General features: G+C 52.6%; 10 protein-coding genes across 10 annotated transcripts; 7 read left to right on the forward strand and 3 right to left on the reverse strand.

Moving 5' to 3' along the window:
* Positions 1-616: 616 nt before the first annotated feature.
* Positions 617-1,503, forward strand: A1O5_12484 (uncharacterized protein; the record flags this gene model as incomplete). Its single annotated transcript, XM_007753053.1, has 2 exons — positions 617-1,264; positions 1,354-1,503. The coding sequence occupies 2 exons, from the start codon at positions 617-619 to the stop codon at positions 1,501-1,503; spliced, it is 798 nt and encodes a 265-aa protein (XP_007751243.1).
* Positions 1,504-2,342: 839 nt separating this feature from the next.
* Positions 2,343-3,176, forward strand: A1O5_12485 (uncharacterized protein; the record flags this gene model as incomplete). Its single annotated transcript, XM_007753054.1, has 3 exons — positions 2,343-2,472; positions 2,546-2,786; positions 2,873-3,176. The coding sequence occupies 3 exons, from the start codon at positions 2,343-2,345 to the stop codon at positions 3,174-3,176; spliced, it is 675 nt and encodes a 224-aa protein (XP_007751244.1).
* A 1,158-nt stretch (positions 3,177-4,334) lies between these two features.
* On the forward strand, positions 4,335-5,407 carry A1O5_12486 (uncharacterized protein; the record flags this gene model as incomplete). Its single annotated transcript, XM_007753055.1, has 3 exons — positions 4,335-4,376; positions 4,434-4,858; positions 4,939-5,407. The coding sequence occupies 3 exons, from the start codon at positions 4,335-4,337 to the stop codon at positions 5,405-5,407; spliced, it is 936 nt and encodes a 311-aa protein (XP_007751245.1).
* A 391-nt stretch (positions 5,408-5,798) lies between these two features.
* On the reverse strand, positions 5,799-7,725 carry A1O5_12487 (uncharacterized protein; the record flags this gene model as incomplete). The annotated part of the gene is made up of 6 exons (XM_007753056.1): positions 5,799-6,101; positions 6,193-6,250; positions 6,348-6,657; positions 6,691-6,998; positions 7,060-7,169; positions 7,246-7,725. The coding sequence occupies 6 exons, from the start codon at positions 7,723-7,725 to the stop codon at positions 5,799-5,801; spliced, it is 1,569 nt and encodes a 522-aa protein (XP_007751246.1).
* A 950-nt stretch (positions 7,726-8,675) lies between these two features.
* Positions 8,676-10,187, forward strand: A1O5_12488 (alpha-N-arabinofuranosidase C; the record flags this gene model as incomplete). The annotated part of the gene is made up of 1 exon (XM_007753057.1): positions 8,676-10,187. One exon carries the CDS (start codon positions 8,676-8,678, stop codon positions 10,185-10,187), a length of 1,512 nt encoding a protein of 503 aa, XP_007751247.1.
* Positions 10,188-10,399: 212 nt separating this feature from the next.
* On the reverse strand, positions 10,400-13,192 carry A1O5_12489 (uncharacterized protein; the record flags this gene model as incomplete). The annotated part of the gene is made up of 1 exon (XM_007753058.1): positions 10,400-13,192. One exon carries the CDS (start codon positions 13,190-13,192, stop codon positions 10,400-10,402), a length of 2,793 nt encoding a protein of 930 aa, XP_007751248.1.
* An 863-nt stretch (positions 13,193-14,055) lies between these two features.
* A1O5_12490 (uncharacterized protein) lies at positions 14,056-15,170 on the forward strand (the record flags this gene model as incomplete). The annotated part of the gene is made up of 2 exons (XM_007753059.1): positions 14,056-14,330; positions 14,384-15,170. The coding sequence occupies 2 exons, from the start codon at positions 14,056-14,058 to the stop codon at positions 15,168-15,170; spliced, it is 1,062 nt and encodes a 353-aa protein (XP_007751249.1).
* Positions 15,171-15,225: 55 nt separating this feature from the next.
* Positions 15,226-16,044, forward strand: A1O5_12491 (uncharacterized protein; the record flags this gene model as incomplete). Its single annotated transcript, XM_007753060.1, has 1 exon — positions 15,226-16,044. The coding sequence occupies one exon, from the start codon at positions 15,226-15,228 to the stop codon at positions 16,042-16,044; it is 819 nt and encodes a 272-aa protein (XP_007751250.1).
* A 264-nt stretch (positions 16,045-16,308) lies between these two features.
* On the reverse strand, positions 16,309-18,167 carry A1O5_12492 (uncharacterized protein; the record flags this gene model as incomplete). Its single annotated transcript, XM_007753061.1, has 5 exons — positions 16,309-16,949; positions 17,030-17,486; positions 17,550-17,688; positions 17,755-17,876; positions 17,940-18,167. The coding sequence occupies 5 exons, from the start codon at positions 18,165-18,167 to the stop codon at positions 16,309-16,311; spliced, it is 1,587 nt and encodes a 528-aa protein (XP_007751251.1).
* A 4,095-nt stretch (positions 18,168-22,262) lies between these two features.
* Positions 22,263-22,859, forward strand: A1O5_12493 (uncharacterized protein; the record flags this gene model as incomplete). The annotated part of the gene is made up of 3 exons (XM_007753062.1): positions 22,263-22,352; positions 22,409-22,544; positions 22,600-22,859. The coding sequence occupies 3 exons, from the start codon at positions 22,263-22,265 to the stop codon at positions 22,857-22,859; spliced, it is 486 nt and encodes a 161-aa protein (XP_007751252.1).
* Positions 22,860-24,614: the final 1,755 nt, after the last annotated feature.

Here is a 24,614-nt window from a genome sequence, read left to right on the forward strand (position 1 = left end):
CCGGACCCTTCCCTCATTACCAAGTCTTGCTATGGTATACGCGTACAATGCCTGCTTGCTGTTTCAACATTTAACCCCTGGATCCTTCTCCCCCGCAGTTTTCTAGTTTCAGCTCTCTACAGCCGGATACTCTGCCCATTGGTTCCCTCCCTTCATATAAATGTTCCTTTACACGGACGATGGATCTTTCCACTCTCTGACCTAGGATTTGTCTGCACACATTTTGCGGAAGATGAGTTCTCTTAGCAGCATGGTCCTGATTTGAGTTGTTGGCTGGAAAAGTAGCCAGAGTGGCCGTGCGGAGGCGGGTCGTCGCTAACTGGAACAGGTACGTCTCATATATGCTTCTCCTTGCCTTCTTGGGCTCAGCCTGACACTTGGTGTCAAAGGATTCTGTTTATCAATGCTCGGCCACGCAATCAAATCGTTCGAGGCTCGCCCAGGGCCAAGTTTCTTCGTCGTCGTGAATGCGATCTTCGTTGCTGCGCCTCTTGCCCTGGGCTCTCGGGTGTTCCCAAATCCGCCAGCTTGATATATCACCAATCCTTCCCATGAGTCAGGCAGATTGCTGTGTCTACCTGATGCCATCACTCTTGATTGGTGTGGTCAAAGAAATATGACACCGAAGCTTCTGCAAAACGTGCTCGAGGCCAGGCATGGGATTTCAGGGCTCAGCAATGATAAACTACACCCTCGCATCAGTTATTCGGAGATACCACTGGATAACGCTCACCACCATGAGCGGCACCCATCCATGCAGAAGGGCGAACAACAATCCAGCCCGAGGCGCGAGTTCCTCTTGAGACAATACAACAAGTTTCGACATTGGGCCAGAATCGCGTCCGGCGTCACAAATGTTATTTCAGCCCTCTTCTCGGCCTCCATGGAGTCGATCATGATCTACACCATGTACAAATTCTACACAACGAAAGACATCTTCGTCGAAGGTCGACCGTGGGGACCATGGGCGAAGGGGAGTGTCCTGTGGCCGACTTTCATGCTAGCTGCTGCATCAATCACCACTTCTCTCTTGGCATTGACAGCGCTGGTTGCTCTTTGGTGTCGACGCAGGCATGATGCAGCATTCTTCAGCCTTCTCTATGCTGCCGGACATATCGTGGCATGGGTGATTGTTTCGGTGGTGTATAGGGTCGAGAAAACTGAAAAGGACTTGTGGGGCTGGAGTTGTACCGACAAAGCCAGAGCAATTCAACAACAACTCGACAGCAAGAAGCTGAACTTCGAGAGCTTGTGCAAGCTTCAGGTAAGCCTTATTCTCAGACCCAACGCACAAATCATCCTCCCTCAACTAGTTGTTGGGCGCCATTAGTATCTGACGCCGGATCTGCTCAGGCATCTTCTTGGGAAGTCTCAGTCGCCGAGGTAGTCATAAAGATACTTTCGACAGGTGTCTCCTGGTACTTTGATGGCAAGCAGAAAGGTTTGAAGATCGAGCTTGTCGGCGACATCGGTTCGGCAGGCTTCAATCAGGTCACCGGTTAAGCGTACGTGTCGCGTCATGGTGCTGCTTATCGAAGGCCAGGCGGTCATGAAATGACACCTGGCCGGCCTAGTGGGCCAAGATAGCTTGTCAGCAGCAACATCTTCAGCTGAAGGGTGGCCAAGGGATCCGTTGATCGGTGTGCCGAGCATGGATACGGGATACAGGTATGATTACCCGTGGCACTCTCGTATCGGCAACCACGAAAGGAGATGAGCATTTCTGGTTAGCTGAAGAGCTTCCGAGTTCATTTCCAAGCATTGAGGTGGTATTGCTCGAAGCGAGACTTCTTATGACCCCCTTTGCAGAGCATGTCGTAATGCTTGGAAGGCTAGTGCAGAGGAATGACAGCTGTGTCGTTAAGCTGTTCCCTGACGACTACGAGTGGAGCACGCATCGCCTTGCCTTTCCGATACAAGAATTGCTGCATTCAAAGAGTTCAATGACCCTGCCCTCGGAATAATAATAGACCAGTTCATTGTCGTCATCCTAATATTTCGTCTGCTGTGAATCGGGCTAGTATCCCACCATGCTCAAGGGCCGATAACGTTAAGGTTCAAGAACTTGGTCGGTGCATTCTACACGCCCAAGGGCACGAGTCTCGACGTGCCAAGTCGTCTCCTTCGTATATCGTCCAGCGCAGCGTACAGCTGAGGCAGAAGGAGGAAACGACCCCTGTGCCGAAAAACGATATGAAACGCGTCATCGCGTGCAAATCATACGAATGGATTGTACGGAGTACATAAAGAGCGATTCAGTTCCTGTTCAGAGCTCCAGAGCGCATCGCAGTATTCTCCCCCAAGCAAAGGCGCGAGACACCGGCGACCGACAAGCCAAAGCCATGACCCCTAAGCTCTGGACATCACCACTCTCGTGGAACTGCCTGCGACCCGAGCTCGTGCTGGCCGAGAAAGATATTGACGACGTCGAAAGGATCCCTGCCGACCTCATCGGGGGGAAGCACAAGGCTAGTACACCGTCTCTGCCTCCAATATGGGGATCAGGTGTGCGTTGCTAACAAGGGGTGCTCGGGACAGACCGCAGAGTTCCGCGAGAAGTCCATCTTTGGGAGGGTCCCACTGCTGGAGGACGGCGACGCGGCGATCTTCGAGTCTCGCGCGATCGCCCGCTATCTGTGCTTGAAGTATGCGGACGTCGGCCCGAAGCTGATGCCTGAGCGTTGCGATGCTGAGACAAGTGGCGTCTGGGAGATGTGGTTGGCTCTCGAGGCGGTGGAGTTCGACGTCCACGTCGCGCCCGTCATCGCCGAGACGCTCATTCGACCGTACGTTCTCTCCTACTTATGTACTTCCGTCAGAAAAAAAAAAGGGGGCATGTGAGCAATTATTTTATTAACACGACAGCAAACAGCGCGTTGGGAAAAGAAAAGGACGAAGCCGTCCTCGCAAGACACAAGCCGAAACTCGCCAATTGCCTGGACGTGCTCGACAAGGCGCTGTCGAAGATGCCGTACATGGGAGGAGACGAGTACAGCCTCGTCGACATCTTCTACATGCCGTGCGTCTTCACCGTGACGCGATGCCTTGATCCTTTCGAGGGCAGACCCAATCTGAAGCGGTGGTGGGAAACCGTCTCTGCTCGCGAGGCGTGGAAGAAGACGGTCAAGCCGCTTGATGATGGATATAGCCAGGCCATTCCGGGGTGGAACAAGTAGGCAGCGAGGAGGAGAGTCACGACGATCCCGACGCCCGTTTTGCTCTTATCTTTGGAATGGGAGATATACGAATCCACACAAACTTGAAAGGAAAAGGATTTCTCGACGTGGACTATTTCCATGCTCCTCCAGATCGGCGTTCTGACCCCTTGTCCCCTCCTGTTTCAGGGGGTTCTCGACCGGCTGAAACTGCGCCAAATGACGTGGTCTGTCATCGCCCAGTCCCTCCCCTCGTCTCAGAAGTTTTTTTCCCCGCTAGGAGCGCTCTCCGTAGGAGCACAGATCATTATTGTCGGAGACCCAACTGTGGCGTGATTCCTGAAAGCGTGTGGCCGGGCCACCTGATGACAATAAAGCTGAGAGCGGCGCTACCGGAAGAATGTAGGGAACCTGCATCGCCAAGCAGTCGTCGCCAGGCGCATTCATCATCCATGGTGGCCAAGTAAGTGCTCCAGCGACGAGTGTCATTCCTTGAAAGAAAGAAAGAGATGTCCTCGGATCCCAGCCTCTCGACGAGTGTGTAATATTAACGGCTTTACGCCCTCTTTCCAAATCGGGAATTTTCCAACACACGGGAGACCAACTAAGAAAGTAATCATAGCCACGCAGCTTGGCGCTGACTTCATAGAGGCGATTAACGTCTTCGCCCGTCCATGTACCTACCTGGGTATGTACGTATTGGCCCGGGTTCCTTGCCTATGTACACCAAAGATCCAGATCCTAGACAACTCCGTGCGTGGCCAGAACCAACATCACCCAATGACGGTTAAAACCAGCCATTCGCCGGACCTTTAAGCTTTATTCGGATTCAATTACTTCTCTTCTGGTCATTTCTACCCAGCACAAATGTGGAGACGGTGATTATAATCCAGACATATGTCAACCGTTTTCTCGTCCTGCCGAGTTCGGAGATGTCTGCTTAGAAACCAACAAGTATGTTTTTGGGGAGGTGGCATTTGGAAATGATGGAGTCTTGACAAAGAGGCCGAAAGATGGAGGGAACAGGTATATAAGTATGCAGACGCCACCTGGTGGTGAGAGGAATACATCAGTCGACCAAAGTACCCAACGCACAGGTTTTCGATATCCATCTCATTGCATCGATAATAGCATACCACAAGGGTCTCCCAGGAGCCAACAGACGCGAGCCTCTGCAAGATGGCATCGTCAGGTTATCTCAAGAACGTCATGGTCTTCGGGGTATGTCCTGGATGAAGCCCTACCAGTGCATGGAATCTTCGATACTCACGATCGCAGGCCGGAGGCACAAACATCGGCCACCACGTCGTCAAGGCACTGGCATCCAAGCCCAGCCTTTTCAACGTCTCCATCATCGCTCGAAAGACTTCCAAATCGACGTTCCCGGAAGGTTTAGAGGTCCATTACGTCGACGTCGACTTGCCACACGACCAGCTTGTCAAAGCCATGCAAGGGCAGGACGCGGTCATCTCGGCCATTGGTTTCGGCGCCATCGCCCTGGAGGAGAAGCTCGTAGACGCTGCGGTTGAAGCGAAAGTCAAGCGCTTCCTGCCCTCGGAGTACGGTGTCAACAACACCAATCCTCCTGCACGGGCCTTGTGTCCCGTGTTCGACGCAAAGGGCGCCATCATCGAGTACTTGAAGCAGAAGGAGTCGAGCGGGTTGTCGTGGACCGCCGTCCCGACCGGCCTGTGGCTGGACTGGTACATAAAGCTCCCCATCCCCTCCCCCCATCCGCTGTATCACGTGGTCACTGACGAGAAGATTACTGCCAACTACACAGGTCCCTCGAGCCGGCCATCAGCTTCGCGGGCATCAACATCAAGACGCACACAGCGCGCCTGTGGCAAAACGGCACCCACAAACTCTCATGGTCAACGTTGCCGTGGGCCGCCGAGGGCATCGCTCAGATCCTCCTCGCACCGTCCGAAACCACCGCCAACAAAGTCGTGCCCCTCCACGGCCTGTCGGCCTCGCAGAACGACATCGTCGCCGCGCTCGAGCACCTCCAGGGCACAAAGTACACCATCACACCCTTCGACGCGGACGCCGTGATCGCCGGCGCGCAGCGCTCGTGGCGCGAGAACAAGGACACGGACTCCGCGCTGGCGCTGGTCAAGGCGGGATTCTTCCTCGATGGGTACGGGAGTGATTTTGTCAACGAGGCCATCACGCCGAACGGGAACGAGTTCTTGGACTTGCCCCCATTGGAGCCGTTCGAGCGGATCGTCGCAGAGGCGGTGAGGCGGTGAGGCGGTTTTCGTAGCGCATTCAAGCTTGGCCTTTCCACAGTTGCGATACTAGATAGGGGTGGGCTACGGCCTTGTCAATATACAGCTGTACCTCGGCCGACGCGCAAAACTCTTGGATTATGCTATTTACCTTTCTTTACAAGTCCTGACTCCCTCCTCTGCTCGACCGGGAAGCAGTGACGTCCATGGTCAGAAAGAGTACATCGATTACACTTTGCCGGGTAGGTCCCATCCACGTCAGAGCGACTTGTATTTTGCAAAACATGCGTCCTTCAGAACCGTCGCGGCGGCGGGCCACCTAGGACTTCATTTTAGGATCGGATGCCTCAGTCGCGGTCCCAGTCCCACTCCGGTCCTACGCAGTCCAGCCTAGTCTTCCCGTCATCCACCATCAGTGCGCGACCTTCTCCTCATGCCGCACGCTCACGCTACCGGGCCCCCCTCTTTTGATTTCCGCCTCGGCCGCGATCTCGTGTAGCCTGTTCTCCAAGTCGTGGCTGGCGTAGCTCTCGCGGGTGGAGCCGACGACGATCCATGGCGCGTGCTCGAACAGGTAGTTCATCTCCTCGAGCGGGCGGCGCGCGGTCTCGGGCAGCAAAAGCCAGAAGAAGACGGCGTTGGTGAAGTTGCAGATGATGAAGACGTAGTAGAACCGGTACCCGATGTTGGTCATCGCGATGGGTGTCACTTGGCCCTACACGCACTGTTGTTAGCTTCTTGGATGATGGATGCTCTTCAAGGTGCGGTGGGCTGATGGAAAGGGAAGGGGGAACGTAAAGACGTACAATCATTGTGTTGAAGGCGAAGCTGGTCATTGTGGCGATGCTCACGCCCTTGCTTCGGCTGTAGATAGACATCCATGTTAGCCCTGTGGTATCATTGTGGATGGAGGACATCTGGATTGCCTCCGATCATATGTGAGGATGAGAGAGCAACTCACGTTCTGGTATCGAATACCTCCGCCGGTATAATCCAAGACAATGGACCGCAAGTCGCGCTGAATGAGAAGTTGTACAGCCAAGTCATGATGATAAACCCCCACTGGGCACCGGTGTTGGTCGAGACTCCGGGAGGGTACTTTGCGAGCAGGATGGTGGCGATGATGAACGTTACCATGTTCCCCAGGTTGCCGTAGATCAGGGGCCAGCGACGGCCGGTGTGGTCGATGCAGAGGATGCACAGGAACTGTGCAACCAATGCGATGATGCTGTTGATGCCCTGGTATTTGAGGGTGTCGTTGCCAGAGATCCCTGCACGCAGGTTAGTCACATATTAAAAGCCACGGAATTGTGGGAAAGGAGACGACGTGCCTATCTGTCCATAGATCGTGACTGAATAATATTGTATGGCGGACACGCCCGTCATCTGGATACTGGCCTGCAACGCACAGCAAAGGAAAAGGCGACGGAAGGCAGATCGAGACTTGAACAGTTCAAGATAGGACTTTGCTTCGTACTGGTGTTCGTGGGCAATCGACGCCTGCACTTGCTCGTATTCAGCTATAACCCACGGGTCCTTTTCGTCCCCATGAGCATGTAGCTGGGCCAAGACCTTCAATGCTTGGTCTGGTTTGTCGTGGTCCATGAGCCATCTGGTGTTTGAAAGAGGTGGTTAGGTGAAATGGAAGGACACCGTTGACAAGCTGGCCATACCTGGGAGACTCTGGGAACAGAAATATCAACAAACCAAGGAAGACTGCAGGTATAATCTGCAGACCGAGAGGAACTCGCCACTGGGCGCTGCTGCTCTTGATATGGACATACTGTAGAACGCTTGTTAGCTTGTGCTATCATTGACTAAGTAATCTTGAGAGTGTGCCAGCGACAGGGCGGACGTACCGTAGCCCACGAGATCCACGAGGCCACAAGCGCACCTACGCCTAGCATGAATTGCTGCAAGGCAGTGATGCGGCCCCGAATGCTGGGATGGGCCAGTTCGGCTTGATAGAGAGGAATAATCATGACGAGGAAGCCCACACCAAGTCCGGCAAGAAAGCGGCCTGACCAGAGGTAGCTGATGCTCTCTGCACCTGTCTGCAGCCCACCACCAAGACAAAAGATCACTGCTCCGAGAACAATGGTCCATCGACGGCCGAGATAGTCGCCACTGGGGCCCGCCAGCGCCGCCCCGAAGAATGCCCCGGTGGTGAACATGGAGACGACCAGGCCTGATTGAGTGTCGTCCGCTGCGAATTTAGCCTTGAAGGTACTGCTGGCCACGACTTCTGCGATGACACCGAGGTCGTAGCCGAACAGGTATGAGCCCAGCGAGGCGAAGACGCCGATGAGGAACTGATACCATTTCGGAGGTAGAGCCATGATGGGCAGCGACCTGCCGAGATGCAGCGGTAGAACAGGAAGGGGCACAGAGGAGGTGATTGAGAGTGTCTGGAGACCTTCGACAGGGCCTACCTTGAAGACAGGAGAGAATTCAAATAGATCAACGGAGTCGACGAGCAATATATGAATGTGGATACCCTCCTTTACAGAGTCTCGATGCCTTCCCCGTACTGGGAGGGTGCAATGGCCGGAGCGACTCACCACCACCTCGTGATGGCTCGCATCATCCCGCAGTTTTTCCCAGTCGGGACAAGACACGAGGTCCCCGCAGACGTTGCGTCTATCGAATCCGGGAAAACATAGGATGGCAAGATGAATTGCGGAGATGCATGACACCATCCACACAGACTGGAATCTTGTATTCTCTGCCAATTTTTGAGAATGCCGAAGTTTTCGTCAAAGCTTTGTGCCGGGAAGATGGCGCTCCCTGCCGTGGGAGACAAAGCTCCGGCGGGGAGGAGGCGAAATGTCCCAGAATGGAAGTTCCCCGGTGGCATCATCTTGGTCTTTGTGGACGGTCTCCCGTGTCCCTGGTCGTTGCTGATGTGCCGGATGATAGCAAATAGCTCGCGTGGGCGTCAAGCACTACTGGTAGGGATTTCAGTCAAGATACCCTCCAGCTAGACCCAAGTGCTTCTTTTTAACCGCTTTTTCGCCATATGGGGCTCAAGTGGCGGACTTCCGCCGTCCACGGTGGGCTTTCTCATGCAGGAAGTTCATGCCACTTAGGACTGAGAGAGCCAACAGGGGTGCGTTACATACCAGGTTCCGAGAACAGGAATCCCCAGTCACATGATAATTGGCCTCATTCTTCCCTTTATGAAGAACTGGGCACCCGTGGTGCTGGATGGTGAACTCTTGGTCATTGAGATTGGCCATAGAGGCTTGATTGTCAGGTGCCAGACCGCCTTGCGCTACACAGGTCCAACATGGCAACGCCATCGATAACGGTGTTTCCTACCCGCAAGGTCTCCAAGATCAACCGGAACATCTATTCGGGCTTCACAGAGCACATGGGCCGCTGCATATACGGTGGCATTTACGACCCATTAAACTCAAACAGGGACTTGGTCGACTCGGAAGGGTTTCGAAAAGACGTGATAGACGCCCTGAAGCCGCTCGACATCCCAGTCTTTCGCTACCCAGGCGGCAATTTCTGCGCCACGTACCACTGGCTAGACGGGATAGGGCCGAGAGACCAGCGGCCTTCGAGGCCAGATTTGGCATGGGACAACGTCGAAACGAATCAATTCGGCACAGACGAATTCATGGCGTGGTGCAGGGCTGTCAACGCCGAGCCATATCTTTGTCTGAACTTCGGGACCGGCACACTTGACGAGGCAATGGCGTGGGTGGAATACTGCAACGGCACCAAAGACACCTACTATGCGAACCTGCGACGGAAACACGGTCATCCAGAACCGTACAACGTCAAGTACTGGGCATTGGGGAACGAGATGTGGGGGCCCTGGCAGGTCAACCAGATGACCCAGGAAGCGTACGCGGAGCGGGCTCTTCAATGGGCAAAGGCGCTCAAACTCCTCGATCCGACCATTCAACTTGTCCTCTGTGGTAAAGAGGGCGCCACGACATGGGACTATTACACCCTGAAACACTGCCTGCAGCCGGCAGGCCTGAGCGATCTGGGCGAGGAGCGCGTGCCGCTGATCGACATGCACAGCATCCACCTGTACACCGCGAGCGATGACCACTACGAGAACGTGACCGCGCCGCTTGCAGCGGAGCGCAGCATTGAAGTCTGCGCGAGCCTGATCGACCTCGCCATGGTCGAGAACAAGATCCCTCCCACGCAGAAAAGACCAACGATCTGCTTCGACGAGTGGAACGTGTGGCTGCCCACCCGCGCTGTGGGAAGCCAAGGTGCCGAGGAGACCTACACCCTCTCCGACGCGCTGGCCGTCGCGGTGTGGCTAAACGTGCTGGTCCGCCAGTCCAAAGACGTGGGCATGGCGTGTATCGCGCAGAGCGTCAACGTCATCAGTCCCCTGATGACCACGGAGAAAGGCATCATCAGGCAGACGACGTGGTGGCCGTACGAGCTGTTTTGCAGGTTCATGAAGGGCCACCAGGTCGCCGTCCACTTGGAATGCGAGTCGTACACGGGGCCAACGCGGCCGGACTGGGTGAGGGCCCTCAAAGCCACTCCATGGTTGGACGTCAGCGCTGCGCTCGACGATGAAGGTTGGGTCAGTGTCTGCGTGGTCAACATCCACGCAGAGCATGATTTGAAGACAACCCTCAAAGGCCTGCAGGCGTCCAAGGCCGAGGTCTACACAGTCACGGGCGCAAATCTCAGGGTTACAAACATGGCTGGCAAGGAGGAAGTTGGGCTGCAGAAGTCGGATTGGGATCTGAGCAAGACCTCGACATTCGTCTTTCCAAGGAGTTCCATCACGATGTTGAGATGGAAAAGCTCGTAGCTAGACGGATTTCGAGGCCGCAAGCGAGCAGGGAATAGCAATTCCCGTTCCATGGCTTCCATTTGTTGTGAATGTACAATAGAAGGGATCATAAGCTGTGCTTGCAAATTAAAACCTCAGGACACGTTTTGACCCAAGCTGAAACTCACTATTCCTACCCAACACAATCAACGCACACATTGCTTCCGTGAGCGGCAGAGCGTCCTCAAATTTCAACTAGCCTTTCTCAATTCTGCCAATTTCATCAAGATGTCGTAATACTCTCGACTAACGCCCCAACACGCGAGTCTCGTTCTTAGCAATTTTGCCCCCTCAAGCAGGACTTTCTGTGGGGCCTTGCAGATGTCCCCCACATTCGTCATGTGGCCGGACATGGTGTGGCCGTTGCGCACAAAGTGTTGCACCATCTCGTCGTCGCAGGGACGGTCCAAGTGAATGAACTCGGGTTGCTCGTCCGAGGAGGAAGTATCCTCTGTTTCCGAGTCGGAGCTGAGTGCTGCCGGAGGGAACGACCTCGAGCGAGCCGTCGTACCTTCTAGCGCGGCAGATGCAGATTTCTTTTCAGAGGAATGTTGATCAGTCGGAGATTCCGGAGATGCAGAATGCTGCGGGACCGATGGGCCAACTGCATTCACCGGCCGTCCGTTGGCCTTGCTGATGAATTTGATGGGACGTTCCTTCCTCTCCATGCGAGAGGGCTGAATGGGAGCGCCTGCGTCCGGTCCACTCGGGCCGCCTTCGGGTTTCTGGCTGGCAGCAGCAGCGTCACGTTCCAAGGCAATCGACTTGTAAGAGCCATATGTCCAGAGCACCAGGCTAGCCAGATAAACGGCAATCGGCTCGAAGAAGCTCATGGCGGAATATCGACGGACATACCAGAATACCGACCCGGCATGCACCATGGCAAGACGAGCCTTGTGCTGGTCCTCTCGTAGCCAACGCCATGTTATCTTGCGGATCTGAGGCAGCTTAGCGCTGTTGCGTGGTTGATAGCTGCCATCATGTACGTAGAATGACGCCTTGGGAGAATTCCCGACCTTACCGATCAGAGAGAACAACAAGTCTTGTATCTCTTGAAAGGGCGTTAGAAGGACGATACGAGCGAGGTGGAGATGTAGGACGACCCCGTGTTCGAGACCTGAGGCCTTTGCAACAATACTCGACGCCTGCCAATGAAGCACGTCAAGGCAATCACAGGCGCTGTTGCGCCAGTTGGCGTAAAGAGGGTAGAGCGGGAGCCAGAAGTTGTCCTTTGACGGTGTGTTTAAGAAGCCTCGAGCCTTGCCAGTTGGGACCCATTCGCTTAGCGGCTGTTTGATGTGTGTGCCGACCTCCCAGGTTCTTTGATAAAGAGCGTGTATCAACACGGTCTGTGATAATTCGCTATACTCCGAGCTGACTTGCTTCTTGCTGTAGAGCGTCTCGAGGGCTCCACAGAGGGAGGGTGTCTCCGCCAGTTCCTGCATTCTGTCGAACCAGAGCTCTGGAGTGGAGGCGTTCCAAGCGGATTCGGAACAGGGTAGAGGAGTTCTTGCATCGTCCATATTGCAAAGCGGTCGTGCATTGGCCATGTAGCCAAGGCAACAATCAAGCATCCAAGTCATGTAGCCCACACGCCGCAAAGACTCAATCCTGATCCATTTTTGCCAACATTGCAAGCGATCCTCGAAACCCTCATTCCATTCACCGTCTGACAGGTCGCCTTTCACAGACAGCTGCAACACCCCGGATTCCAGACACCACCGCGAGAGATCTGCATGATAGCGGTGCGACAAGGCTCGCAGCTGCTCGCGGTCCGATTGAACCAAGCCGATGAGGTTCAAAATGCGAGCTTGGGCCAGCGGGAGCTCCAATGTAGCGTCTGGTGTTCCATCTGCGCGGCGGTCGACAGCTCGGCGCAGGAATTCTTGGAAGGCTTCCCGAATATCCAGAAGGTCAGAGAATTTGGCGAAGGAACTGCCAATTGCTGCAACAGCAAGGACAACTATCCAATCAGATTGAAGTCCAAACGAAGCTTGGTGTAGCAAAGGAAGATTCTTATTGAAGTTCTCGAAATAAAGATCAATGCAAATATTGAGTATATTCAAAGGCGGAAAAGCAGAGGTCTGAAATGGTGTTGGCGACGTCGTCTCCACACAGAAATTTCGAAAACCACTCAAGATCGTTTCATAAGTGGCATTAGAACAGTATTCAGTCATGCTGTTCGCTGATCTCGAGCTCCAAGAGTCCTCTGCATCTGGAAACGCATAACCGGTCCTCTGGCTTCTTGGTTGGATAAAAATCTCGGGTAGGAGAGACGTTTTCCTTTTCTTACGCTTCACGTCAGAACTTGTGGAGCTTCCATGAACTGACTTGGGCATGTGTACGCCATCACTTGTTGAAGACGCAGGGCTTTGTTCAATGGCCACGAATGGAGCAGGAAACCCTTGAGTCTCCAGCGCTTCGTGCGTCGCATCCTTACCGACCTGATAGGTATGTGCAGGTGGGTTGATTGAGAAGTCCACACCGTAGTCAGCGTCCAGGTTAGTGGATAGTGTGGGGAGAATGAAAGAGAAGTCCTGTTCGAGCTCTGCATCGTATGGGGATGGGTAAATGCTGGGAGGAATCCAATTCAAAGGTTCATCAAACGAGTTATACTCGAAGGCCGCAGAGGGCTCAACAAATCCAGTACTGAACTGAGAGGCCAAGTAGTCATTCCTAAAATGGTCGTGCTGCAGCATCTGATTTGTACTGGCATCTAACGCACCAAGACTCGACCTTGGTTGTCTGTCTTGACTTAACGGGTGGTCTCCCAACTCGTACTCCGACGATACAGTGGCTTTTGCATGGTGAGCGGAGTCTGGGAAAGCTGCTGAGGTGGACAATGCGCCAGCATCCGGGTGGGCACCTGAGGAGAGCTGATCCCGGCCATCAGCAGCGAAGGCCAGCTCATTGAAATTTCCGAGGTGCTGTTGTTTTGGGGCCTCGTCCTCTCTCGTCTTCGCAGAGTCGGTCGACAAGGACATTTTCCGACGTTTGTTTGGATAGATACACTCGAGCTGGCGAAGTTTGCACCTGCCACAAGGCGACCCGCCTGAGCACCTGGATCTGGCCGTTGCGCAGCCATGGCATGCTCGAAATGTCCCCGTAGTGACCCGGTGGACTGGTCCTCGATCTACTGTGGAGTGATGGCTTTTCTCGTGCCGAAGCAGCGTGTCAGAGCGTGCAAACGTCTTGCCGCAAACCCTACATGCTGAAGATCGTTCAGTGGATTTTCCTCCCAACTTCTCCCTCATATCTGCGACAAGACTGCATTGGTGTGAAGTTCGTATTATTTGTCATGCAGAGAGGAAGAGAAGCTTGCAAAGATCGAGTTGAAGTCCAGGCCTCGGCAGAGCTTCCTATCCCGTAAGAGCAGAGAATTAGCAGCTTGGTCAATATCGCTAGCGGCGCTAGTGAATGCTAGTGAGACCTTGAGTTTAGTCATTGTACTTGAAATGAAGTGCGGGGGAGTGTCACGTGATCTAAATGCCGTTCTGGCTGTGTATCACTGAATATACTCCGTACATACACCTGAAATCAACCTTGATCGAGGGCAAAATTCGTTAACACAAGAGAAGAGAGGGAAAGTGAACGTTTGATCGGTAAAAATCCACATAGCAATCAAGACGTGCCTCTGCTCAAGCTCTGCCTTGCCGGCTCGGCCCTCTGTCAGGGGTCCGCATGGGGCGCCTTACGCCTCAAGCTCGTTTCAGCCTATGCCTATTATCTTTCTCAGACCTGCAGGACGCGAGATTTCGGCCCCAGCTCGCCAGCCTGATCAAAAGATTAAAAAGACTAAATGTCCCCGCCATGGACTTGTTCTTCTGCACCGTCCTGGACCGAGAAGATGGCAGACCGAGGGCAAGGCTCGAAACCTGCATATGCCGTGGAAACGAGAGGTCCTCTGCTGAACACAGGCTCCGACAGCGACAGTGCGCCGCCTAGATACTCCAAAAGTGCTCGGCGGCTGTTGTCTGTCAGTGTTATTTCAGAAGGCTTCTGGATTTACTCCTCGCACTCTGCTGCGCCTACTTCATCATATTCGCTGCTCTGGTCTATTCCAGGCGCGATCAGGCTGTCAACCGACCAGGCAATCAGGACTTGCTTGAAGCCGCCAAATATGTGAGTTTGACGATCCGGCACTCTCCCAACTTTGCCGTTTAGACACCCATCAGGATTCACGACGATTCTAACGAAGTCCAGTCTCCCACTATCTTCCCCATCTTATTTTCCGCAGTTGCTGCCAAGTTTTTAAGAGCAGTTGCGGCTCTCCAACTTGAACAAGGGACCTCCATCCTCGCGCTCGAATATCTCCTGCAATGCCGTACCGTCTTCAGCACTTTCATAGCACCAGTCACTTTGAAGACAATCAATGTCCTCACACCACTTCTTTTCCTCCTTTGGGCACTCTCCCCTCTGGGTGGCCAAGCCGGGCTGCGGGTGATATCTACGCAAGAATCCTTTTTGAACGCGACACAGAATTTTACATATCTCGCCTTTGTGTCTGAATTTACGAACGAAGGTATCAATTCGGCCTCAGCAGAGCCACTTGTCCCGATTAATGCCATCTTCACCTCTGCTATCATCGGCTCGTCGAAATCAAAAATTTCGGCCCAAGACCAATTCGGTAACGTCAAAATACCCATCTATGAAAGCCTACCTTTGTCGTCACCCGAGGACGACTCAGACTGGAGGTTTGTCCCAGACTCGGGTGACGTCCAATGGGGTTCTCTCACTGGGCTGCCCCTGCACAACCTGCCGTCAACCGGAGTCTCGCGGTTCACGATGAACACTGGTTATATGGTGACAAGCTGCAATGTTTCGGGCCACGATTGGACTCAAGCGTACAGACAAAGCCTTGAGCAATATGTAGGCTGGAGCGGTGCGAACTACGCCCTCTCTCCGAACGGGTACGGCCAATTCGCAGTAACAAACTTTACCTTCCGATCTCTTGATATATAACGTTGATAGTTCAACGGAGGGAAAAATTCTTACTATCGCATACCGTACCGTCGGTATGAGGTACGTGGAAGTGCAAATCAAATGCGATGGTCAAACTTGTCGAAGTATTGCTGCTCGCCCTTCCAAAAATCCTGCCACTCACACACAAAAGTACAACGTTAGTCCGCTCAATGCTACCGACTGGACACCGATCAATGGCCTTGGCCAAGCAGATATCATGTATACCTCTTTCTTCCCGGACTTCACTAACGCAACCAACCCGACAGTGGGCTGTGATACCGTATTCTGCCCTCCAAGTGCCATAGAAGCGTACTTGGTGGATCCGGCCAATCCGCTGTTGCAGACTTCCACCAGCAAGATCTGGAAGCTCGGAAACGATCTTGTCTCCCAACGGTTCACGCAACTCATCAATACTTACTGGATTGACAGCATCGCCCCCGCTGCAATCTCGGGAAACTTCAGCTTGGCCACCAGTGACGTGGGCACCACATCGCAGTACAACACGGATAGCGCGATTGGCACAATCACGACCAGCGAGATTGTTGTCAAGTGCGACTACAAGTGGCTCGTTGTCCTGCTCGTCTGCTCTATCGTGCTGTTCATACTCGGCCTGGCTACAGTAGTGCTGACGGCGTATCGGCGTGGGCCTGACTTGTTGGATAGGTTCAGCTCGCTTCTAAGGGACAATCCGTATGCCAATGTTCCTCATGAGTCGTCGATGGAGAACGCCGCGGAGCAGTCGAAGCGACTGGGTAATCTGATGGTTCGACTCGGCGATGTTCGTCCCGAGGACGATGTTGGATATGTTGCAATAGGAGTACTTGGTGGCGATCACGCAGTGCAGAAAATGAGCCGGAGGAGGAAGTATGCTTGATCAGCGACAGTGTAAAAAGGGGCGCAAACTCCCGCGATAGCTATGAGCAGCTTGCTTCCAAATTGATTCCTTCCCAAGACTGGGCTCGGGGGCCTGAAGATCACTTCCGCAGTACGTGCCTATTATCGAGCGTGTATAAATAAGGCTTGTTCAATATAGCCAACCAATCTTGATAAGGATGAACCAAAGCATCAAATTCCATCCGTCAATCAATCGACTGACCGACCATCTCGCAAGTCGCGCGTGCGCCGAGATGGACTTTCCTCAACCCAGGCTGTTTTTGCCCACAGCGCCATACCATGCCAAACCCAACAGCCCTCCCAAGACAATCGCCGGAGCGGCGGGGATGTTGAACCAAGCCGACTCGGAATAGGTCAGGACGGCAATCACAACCCACCACGGTTCCTTTGCCAGACTCTGGCCCTGGGTCGCCTGTGGGGTCACGTAGCCGATTTCCCACAAGCGATACACTGCCGTGAAAACCAGCCCGACCGCCGTTGCATTGACTCCTCGAAGGAGGCTGACCACCATTGGCTTTGTCCGAAGAACTCGCCAAATGCCCTGGACTCCCACGGCAAGTGCGATGCCCGGCAGAAAGATGCCAATGTACCCCATCAGGGCGCCCAGGATCGTGGGTTGAGGCGTGCCCAGCAACGCCAACGCGCCGAGATAGACGCTGAAGTTGAAATTCGGGCCCGGGAATGCCTGGATGATGGCCAAGCCGATGAGGAAGTCTCTCGACGAGACCCAGCCGGGCTGCACCACATATTCTCGGAGCAGTGGGATCACGACGGGACCTCCGCCGAAAATGATTGTCCCAGCGAGGTACATGTTTGCGAATAGGTCAAGCAGCCGTGGAGGTGATTTAAGGACACCACGCGTGACAAGGACTGCGATAAATGACGCTGGAGACCCAAGTGAGAAAAGAGAGGGCTGACAGCAGGAGTGCGGCAGAGGGGGTTGGGTGTGAGGGAAGGAGCCATACCAAAGAAGACAGCGATGATTAGCAGTCCTGTGGGTACCGAGATCCCATGTGATCGCATATCCGTAGAAGGAGCTGCTGCATCGGGGGCGAGAGGAGCAGAGGTCGAAGCGTCGCCAGTCTTTGACTGTGCTGTATTCGCTGACGGGGCTACTGTGACTCCAGTTCTTCTCTGCAAAGTATTCGAGCTCTCACTTTGCGCAGGTCTCAACTCAATACTTTGACCGCCGTCGTTGCCAGTTTCCTCCACTGCACCCTCCTGTCGTGACCTCCTCTCCTTCAATCTTCGTCTGAATCGGGCCATTGCTTGTCGAAGTCGAGTATCCCAAATCGCCGTCACGATGCCTCCACCCAGTATGAGGATGGGGAAATACCACAGGGCATTATAGCAAAGGCCGGCGCAGGCGCCGAAGATGACGAGAATTCTCGACAACTTGTCCTTGATGGCTTTGTCTGCGAGCTGTACTCCACCAGGTCAGCGGCATTTGCGTGGTCGCGCAGGGAGAAGAGGGTGAATTCGCACCTGAACGGCAGCAAGGGCGACGATTCCGACGGTTGAGGAATTCAACCCGGACAAGAAAGCGCAGGCTGCACCTGGGAGAACGGTGTTGATGTGTTGGACCCCGAGTGACAACCCATACATTGCGATCGCCCCGGGAAGGCTGGGCCACAATTTAATTTAACCCGTGATGGCCTTTGGTGACTTCATGTCTATATGTCGAACCTACCTCCAAGTCAGGAACACCAAAAAAGCCGGTATAGCCCCGGCATGAATGAGCGCCATGCAAAAAAGCATTTTGGTACTCCCTGGGCCCGGAAGAGCCTGGCAGATGGCGAAAAGCTCTTGGTACTGTGACGGACATGAATGAGTGGGAGGAGACGCGTTGAAGGAGTTTGCAGGGACACATCCTACCGTCTGCTCATCGATCCATGGGACAAGATCTCCGCGCCCTTCTACGAATCGCCTGTGCAGAATCTGGAAATGGACGGGAGGCCCTCCAAAGGCCGTGAAACCAAGGTCACAGGTGCGCCAGAAGACGTCGGCAAATCTCAGGAGGAGCTTCTGGTTGTTTGCCTGCAGGGCATTCTGCCGATCCCGAGTGTACTGGTGAACCACTTTGAGAGTTTCCAGCAGCGGCATTTTGGCTCTTTCGCGGGTGTTCTCTCCCGCGACAATTGAAGTTTCCGGGTTACAAAGAAGACAAAAAAGAATTGAAGGACAAAGAAACGAAAAAGAAGATTAATGCTAATCGACGTCAGAAGCTTTAAATTTCTCGAGCTTTGTCCAATGAGCTGCGGCTGGCAAGTTACCAACTCACTGACCACTAAGATCGATAAATGGCGCCACGATGCTAGAGCACTAAGTACTTAGTGCTGGTACTTAGTGCTGGTACTTAGTACTTGGTACTTATCATCTAGACCACTGGCGAAACGAAAATCCTTATTGCTTTATACGGGTTGATCCTAAAGGGTGAGAGAAGGCAACTTGAACCCGAGCCTCAACAGAGGTATTGGCTAATCCTCACTGAGCACTCCCTGAGCAGCACAGTGAGCTACAAGGAGGGCCCGCCAGCACCAGCCCAACTAGGCCCCCGAGCGATCGGCTGTTATTAAATTGAGGCCGTCCATGGAGGTTGATATTTGTAGGCACGAGGGCGTCAGGAAACTTTCGCATTTGGAAATGTCACTAGCCAGCCCGAGGTTTCAAGAAGGAGGCATTCTCGATAGAGGACCCGGATTGCAACGACTGTTGGTACTCGTTGTTGGAGAGAGACATTGCCATGCAGTGTTGGCCTACCAAGGGACTTTTGGAGAAGGAGTTGTCAGATAATCCTGCTATGTACCTTCTATGTACCTATTTCCACCGCGCTGAACACGCTGAGCACAGTGTAGATTAAAGGGACAGTCCTTGCACCTCGTTTCCCTGCGTATTGCGTTGCGTCGGCTCCATGTTTCTCAGTTGCTTTCTAGTTGAGCAGCCCTCCTTGCCCCTTTTCGGCCGTCGATGTTAGTAGCTTCACACAGAAAGGAAATACTAGTAGTCCGTAATCCATCTTCTCTTAAAGACAGCCGTCGCCTCTAACTAGCTTTCCTTCGAATGGGGAGGGCTCACTTATACCCCAACGTACGAAATTCCATATAGCCATGTAGATCTCATCGCGGATCCTATCGAATCGATGTCAGGCATAGCCATCCTCCTCCTTAGCTTCCCAGCTAAGCTCTAAATTGTACATACTTGTAGTACTAGTAGTTTTAATTCTTTTCAGTGCCGCCTTCCTCGCTATGGCCGAATTAGCTGACCCTATTAGCCAGTCTTCTTATTTCTAAAATCGGCCCAGGAATCGGGGAGCTGGTGGTCATAACCACCGAAATCCCACCCGAAAGTCCCTGCTCTTCTTTCTTCATGAGATGATGGAAGTGCCTTTAGCTGCAGCAACCTTGATCTTTTGTTTAGATCTGAATGTTCATAAATACATACTAGTAGCTTTCTGAGCGTCGGGATGTCGAGGTTCTGCATAATCGAGCCCAGGCAAAGACCAGACCCGCACCAATGCAAAGATGTTCGATCTCACGTACGTGCTGAACGGTAGTCTGAATATAGAGATTAGTATGGAGTCCTCAATATCAATGCTAAGAGCCCGACAATGTTGCGACGGTGAGGAATCCTTCTAGAGGCAGCGATGCAGGGATTTCACCGCCTTCGTTGGAAGCACGGTTCGAGATACTAGTCCGGCTGAAGTGACGGCACGCAAACGGCGGCGACTTCATGCCTGCGTAATCGTATTGCGTCTCCCAAGTGCAAGACAACCATACATGCTGTAGTATATCAAATATTGGAAGCACATGACTCCATTGAAGTCGCTCTAAACCAAGTCGAACTGGCTTTAGACCAAGTCAATTGGCTAGTTCGACCTGATCAGCGATTTAAGCACCAGACTCGGGTCATAGACCGGTTGGAGATCGATTTGAACCCAATTCCAGACCGATTCCAGATCGTCCTTGAACCGGGCCAACTCACTTTGAATGGGTCTAAATCGGTCTGGAACCGGTCTGATACTAATTTGAACTGGTCCAAAATCGATCTCGAACCGCATTGATACCTAGGGAAGGCGGGTTAGTACTACATACTAGTACAAAGCACAGAAGCAGATCACCCTAGCTCACCCTTCATCAACGATCAAATCCTCGAGGCCAAGACCGGAACTCGGGAATCTTCGAGATCATCTTTACAGAGAGCGCCGCACCATCAAATGGATAGGGCTCACCGAAGAAAATTCATCACTAGGATACTACTCCCGCAACCGGATATTAGTAGATTCAGATGAAAAATGACATCAAGGCCCAGCCGAGTCAAGCCCCTCTTAATAGCAGCATCTAGCTTCGACTAGATTCATTATTTCCCTGAGTTTACTGAAGTATGATTTTTCTCGTACCTTGAGGATGACGAGACTCATGTTAATTCAATGATTGAATAGCTCGATGCGCGTGTCTTTCATTGAGACGTGAGACTTCCTTGCCTTGCCGGCCGCAGATGCGCAAAAGGTTATGAAGCAGTCCTTTCAAATCTTGAATTGCTCTCGGCACCTCCGGTATCAGTATTTGTTCATGTTTGTGTAGGAACGAATATTGGGGATGGGAGGCTCAACGACGCCATTCTAGAGCATATCAGCAATGAGGCAAAAGAACCGTTCGACACTATTGTCTATTCGTTAGGTCGAGGACCTCCAATATGATTAGTACTAGTAATACTACTATGTTATATCCTGCGGTCTAGATGGTATACAACATAATCGCAAACATTGCTAGTATGATAGTGAGCCGGCTAGAAGAGAATATTGAGCTCTCCTTTGATGTCTTCTTCAACGTGCAACAGATTCCTCCTCTACATGTATCTCCATGCCTAGCGCTAGAGGATTAATTGTAGAACTAATCTTCCGTAAATCTAAAGATCTCTCTTTGACAAGGAAACGACGAGTGTTCGATTCTCGTTGCCGAAATTTCTTTTCTTTTATTGATTAGTACTATTACTATATAAGTATTCTCCCGTTTAATTTATAATACTACTTTTTACTCTCTATGAATTATGTATTTTGAAAAGTATCGATTTTCGATCTTTAATCCACGACTCTTAACTCAATCTCATATGGCCTATAAGTACGAGGAATATTTACTATAAAGTGATACTATCCGATACGAACTTTCCCCCCTCCCCTTCCCCTCGCAAGGGGTTTCATCCTATTTTAGATAGTATCTGAGACTACTCTAAGACTTCTCTAATTTGCGAGATTCTCATCGATTTAACGTAGGTGAGAGTTCTCAAGCGACGTCTCGGATATCGTTGAAAGATAGGATAAATCCTTACACATAGAACCATATATTATCTTCCTATGTGCAAGGGGATCCCTTTGAGAATGGATTTATAGTGCCTAATTACTGTCGGATATCTGTGAACGCGGCACTGAAATAGCCGAATAAGGTTTAGCTGATTGAGAAGCTAGCCCTGCCGAATTAGTGTGGTACGGTAACTTCCGTGTCACGTGTGGTGTACGTGTCGGCGTGTACATGTCCCGCGGCCTTGGCAAATCCCCCAACCCAAGCATTGCCCTTCCCCTCCTTCTCTCTTCCCACAACTTCTCTGTTTCCCACCGCCATGATTGGGTTACCAGCCATTTTCTCCGCAAGCGAGGACGGCCATCCTCCCCGACTTTCTCAAGCTTCTCCAACATCTTATTCGCCAACCTTGCATCATGCGTCGGCGCTAGAGCATCGGGTGCCTGAGACATCGACATTCTCTGGCTTTTTATTTGCTCATCCTCGTGGCTTGCAGGGACACAAGCTGAGTCCAGGAGAGCAAGCAGTCGAACACCTTCCCTAGGACAGGATTCTGGCCAGACCTTTTCTCCCTCAACTTCCCACTCCCAATGAGGCAGCTCCGACATCAATGGGACGGGACATGCAACCTATCAGCTGTCAAATGATGCGCAACAGCTATAAAACTTGGAACAAGCTCCTCCCTCCGTTGTGACTTCTTCTCCTTGATCTCCTCCCTCTTGCTATCTTCAGTCTCACTATTCGTACATTGAGCGCTCGCTACCTCAAGATATTACGATCCCACACTCGCTCCTTGACTGCCACTGCGTTTTCCAAACATAGACGAAACGACTCGCTCAAGCTCAGACGCAATCGTTGAATCATAGTACCGCTGCTAGCTTCACAGATTCCTACCTCGGCCAAGATGCGCTTCCTTTCTCTCGCTGCCGTCGGGATCTCCTCCCTCCTCCATTTTGCAGCATCGCAAAGCTTGTCCGGTCTTCCGACCTGCGCGGTACGTACATAGTATGAATAGCAAATCTTCCACCAACAGAGCTGACGTCAAAATAGGTCACCTGTGCTCTCAATGCCATTTCCAGCACAGGTTGTTCGGCCACCGATGCCGCCTGCGTCTGCCAGGCGAGCAGTTTCCTGACCGGAGTGTACTCATGCATTTCTACTGCTTGCAATGCCTCGGACATAGCTGGTAAGCTTGAATGTTATCTGAATACGAACTTCGGCTGATCTCGAATCCTTTCCAGCAACTCTGCAATTCGCCGAGCAATACTGCGGTTCGGCAGGCGTGAGCATTACCCTTCCCTCTGCATCTGCCACTGCCGGTCCTACTTTCACTTCAAGCTCGACTGGTGCCCCGGCATCCGCCCCCGCTACCGTGACTAGCTCCTATGTGCCAGCGAGCGGTGCTCCTGCTGCGACCTACACTGGGGGTGCGCAGATTTTGAAGCAGCAGTGGGCCGGTGTTGCTGGAGTTGTTGGACTGGGTATTGCTGCCATGCTCTGAGGTGGCAAGGCAAGAGATAGCTTGGCCTGATAATTAAAAGCAGAGAGGAGAATCGAGGGAGATTGTCCTACATACGACGAGGAGATGCTGATGAGATTATGACACGAGATGGAACAAAAAAAACCCACTACGCCACAAAGTACTACAGGGAAAGTTAGTGTCGATGATTGACCTTTGAGCAATCTGTCCTACATAATCCTAATTCCCATGAACCGTTTCAAGTTGTATCGAAGCATTTGGCCAACTACACAGTAATCCTGCATTGGCAGCGCTGTCGGATAGGACGGCCAGAACTAACGTGACGCATTGAGGGAACCGTTGCCCCGACCACGCACTTGCCCAAATGGCGACAACAGACTGCAAGAATTCAATCTTTCCGAAGCGCCAGCGACTTTGCACGGTCCAGATGTTTAAGACAAGGCATGATTTTAGACCCCGCGACGCTGACTGACCCCCTGGAGACAGCATATGCACTTGGTCTTACAACGCCCGGAACGATTCGAAACGGGTCCGGTTCTGGTGCTGCACCTCGTCGTGTTCGTCATGCAGACAACGTTGTACTATATATACAGCGATGTACTACAGTATGCATTATCGTGTGCAGCCTGACTCAAGAGAGACAGGAAACGCTAGAGTGAGCCCCTTCACTTGTCAGAGGTCCAGGAGTGTCTAAGACACTAGACTGTGGAATCGATAGGTGACATGGAGCACGACCTGACCTCGGAGATGTATGTGCGTGAGTTGCTTTCCTCGCACCAGCTCTTCCCTCGGACACTCCTCTAGCTTTCCCCAAACCCGAGGAAATGGAATCCTTCTTGACAAAGTTGACGCCGGCAGCAAGCCGCAGTTTTTCGGCGGTCGCGGGGGCCATGAAGAGTCAGATGCTATGTAGTCGGTCCTATTGTCTCTTCGGGCTGAGACAAGCGCTTCTCGCACGCCAAAGAACAGGGATGCTCACAAGAAGAGCGGAGTTTCGCCGATGCCTTTGTGCTCTGGATGGTGCGGAGACGGTTCCTTGACGCACGTTGCAAAAAGTGCTGGTGAATTGTTGCGGGCTGTTGCTGAAGCCTGGGATCTTGTGGGTGCCCGGGCGCTTTGTGAAGAGTTGGCCGTTTCGAGTCCAGAGCGACTCTTCAATGGTGAACAGCCCCTGCGTACCTTCGATGTGTCTGCATTGATATTAGATAGGACTGGTCAGCCTCGAGTTGGTGGCGATGAGAATTGGTATATACTGGTATTAACGTCTACCGTGGCCTCGGAGTTTGACAGCAGCAAGACCACTGCATCGAACCCGGAGAGAAGTGCACTGTCCTCCTGATGTTGACCTCAACGATACTAGTATCCAGACATGAGACCTTCAATGTTTCCTGGAAGCTCAACCCCCGTAGTCCGTGGCTTCGCAACTCCGACACTACTAATATCTCAACCTATCAGCAAGAACGTGGCAAGGCCACACGAGCCCTGATCAACTTCGACTTTGAACATACTGCGACATTTGCAGACAGCGACTCAAAAGGCCCTCGCCGCAAATCTGGCCGCACATGAAAGCTTCATCTCTCGCGCCGGGTTGAAGTACTGCGCTGCAAGCGTCCTCAGTGTGCCAGGGAAGAGAATCAGCGAGACAGTCTTTGGACAGACGAACATCCATCTCCTGCGCGGTTCACCCGCTGCTATCCAACTCGACATTTCTGTACATGGTCAGACCTTGACGGATAGGTTGGCAGTAAGTATTGGGCGATCCGGTTCTAGAGGCAA

The sequence above is a fragment of the Cladophialophora psammophila genome (assembly GCF_000585535.1).
Source record: "Cladophialophora psammophila CBS 110553 chromosome Unknown aczJe-supercont1.34, whole genome shotgun sequence".
In the NCBI taxonomy this organism is placed as follows: Eukaryota; Fungi; Ascomycota; class Eurotiomycetes; order Chaetothyriales; family Herpotrichiellaceae; genus Cladophialophora; species Cladophialophora psammophila.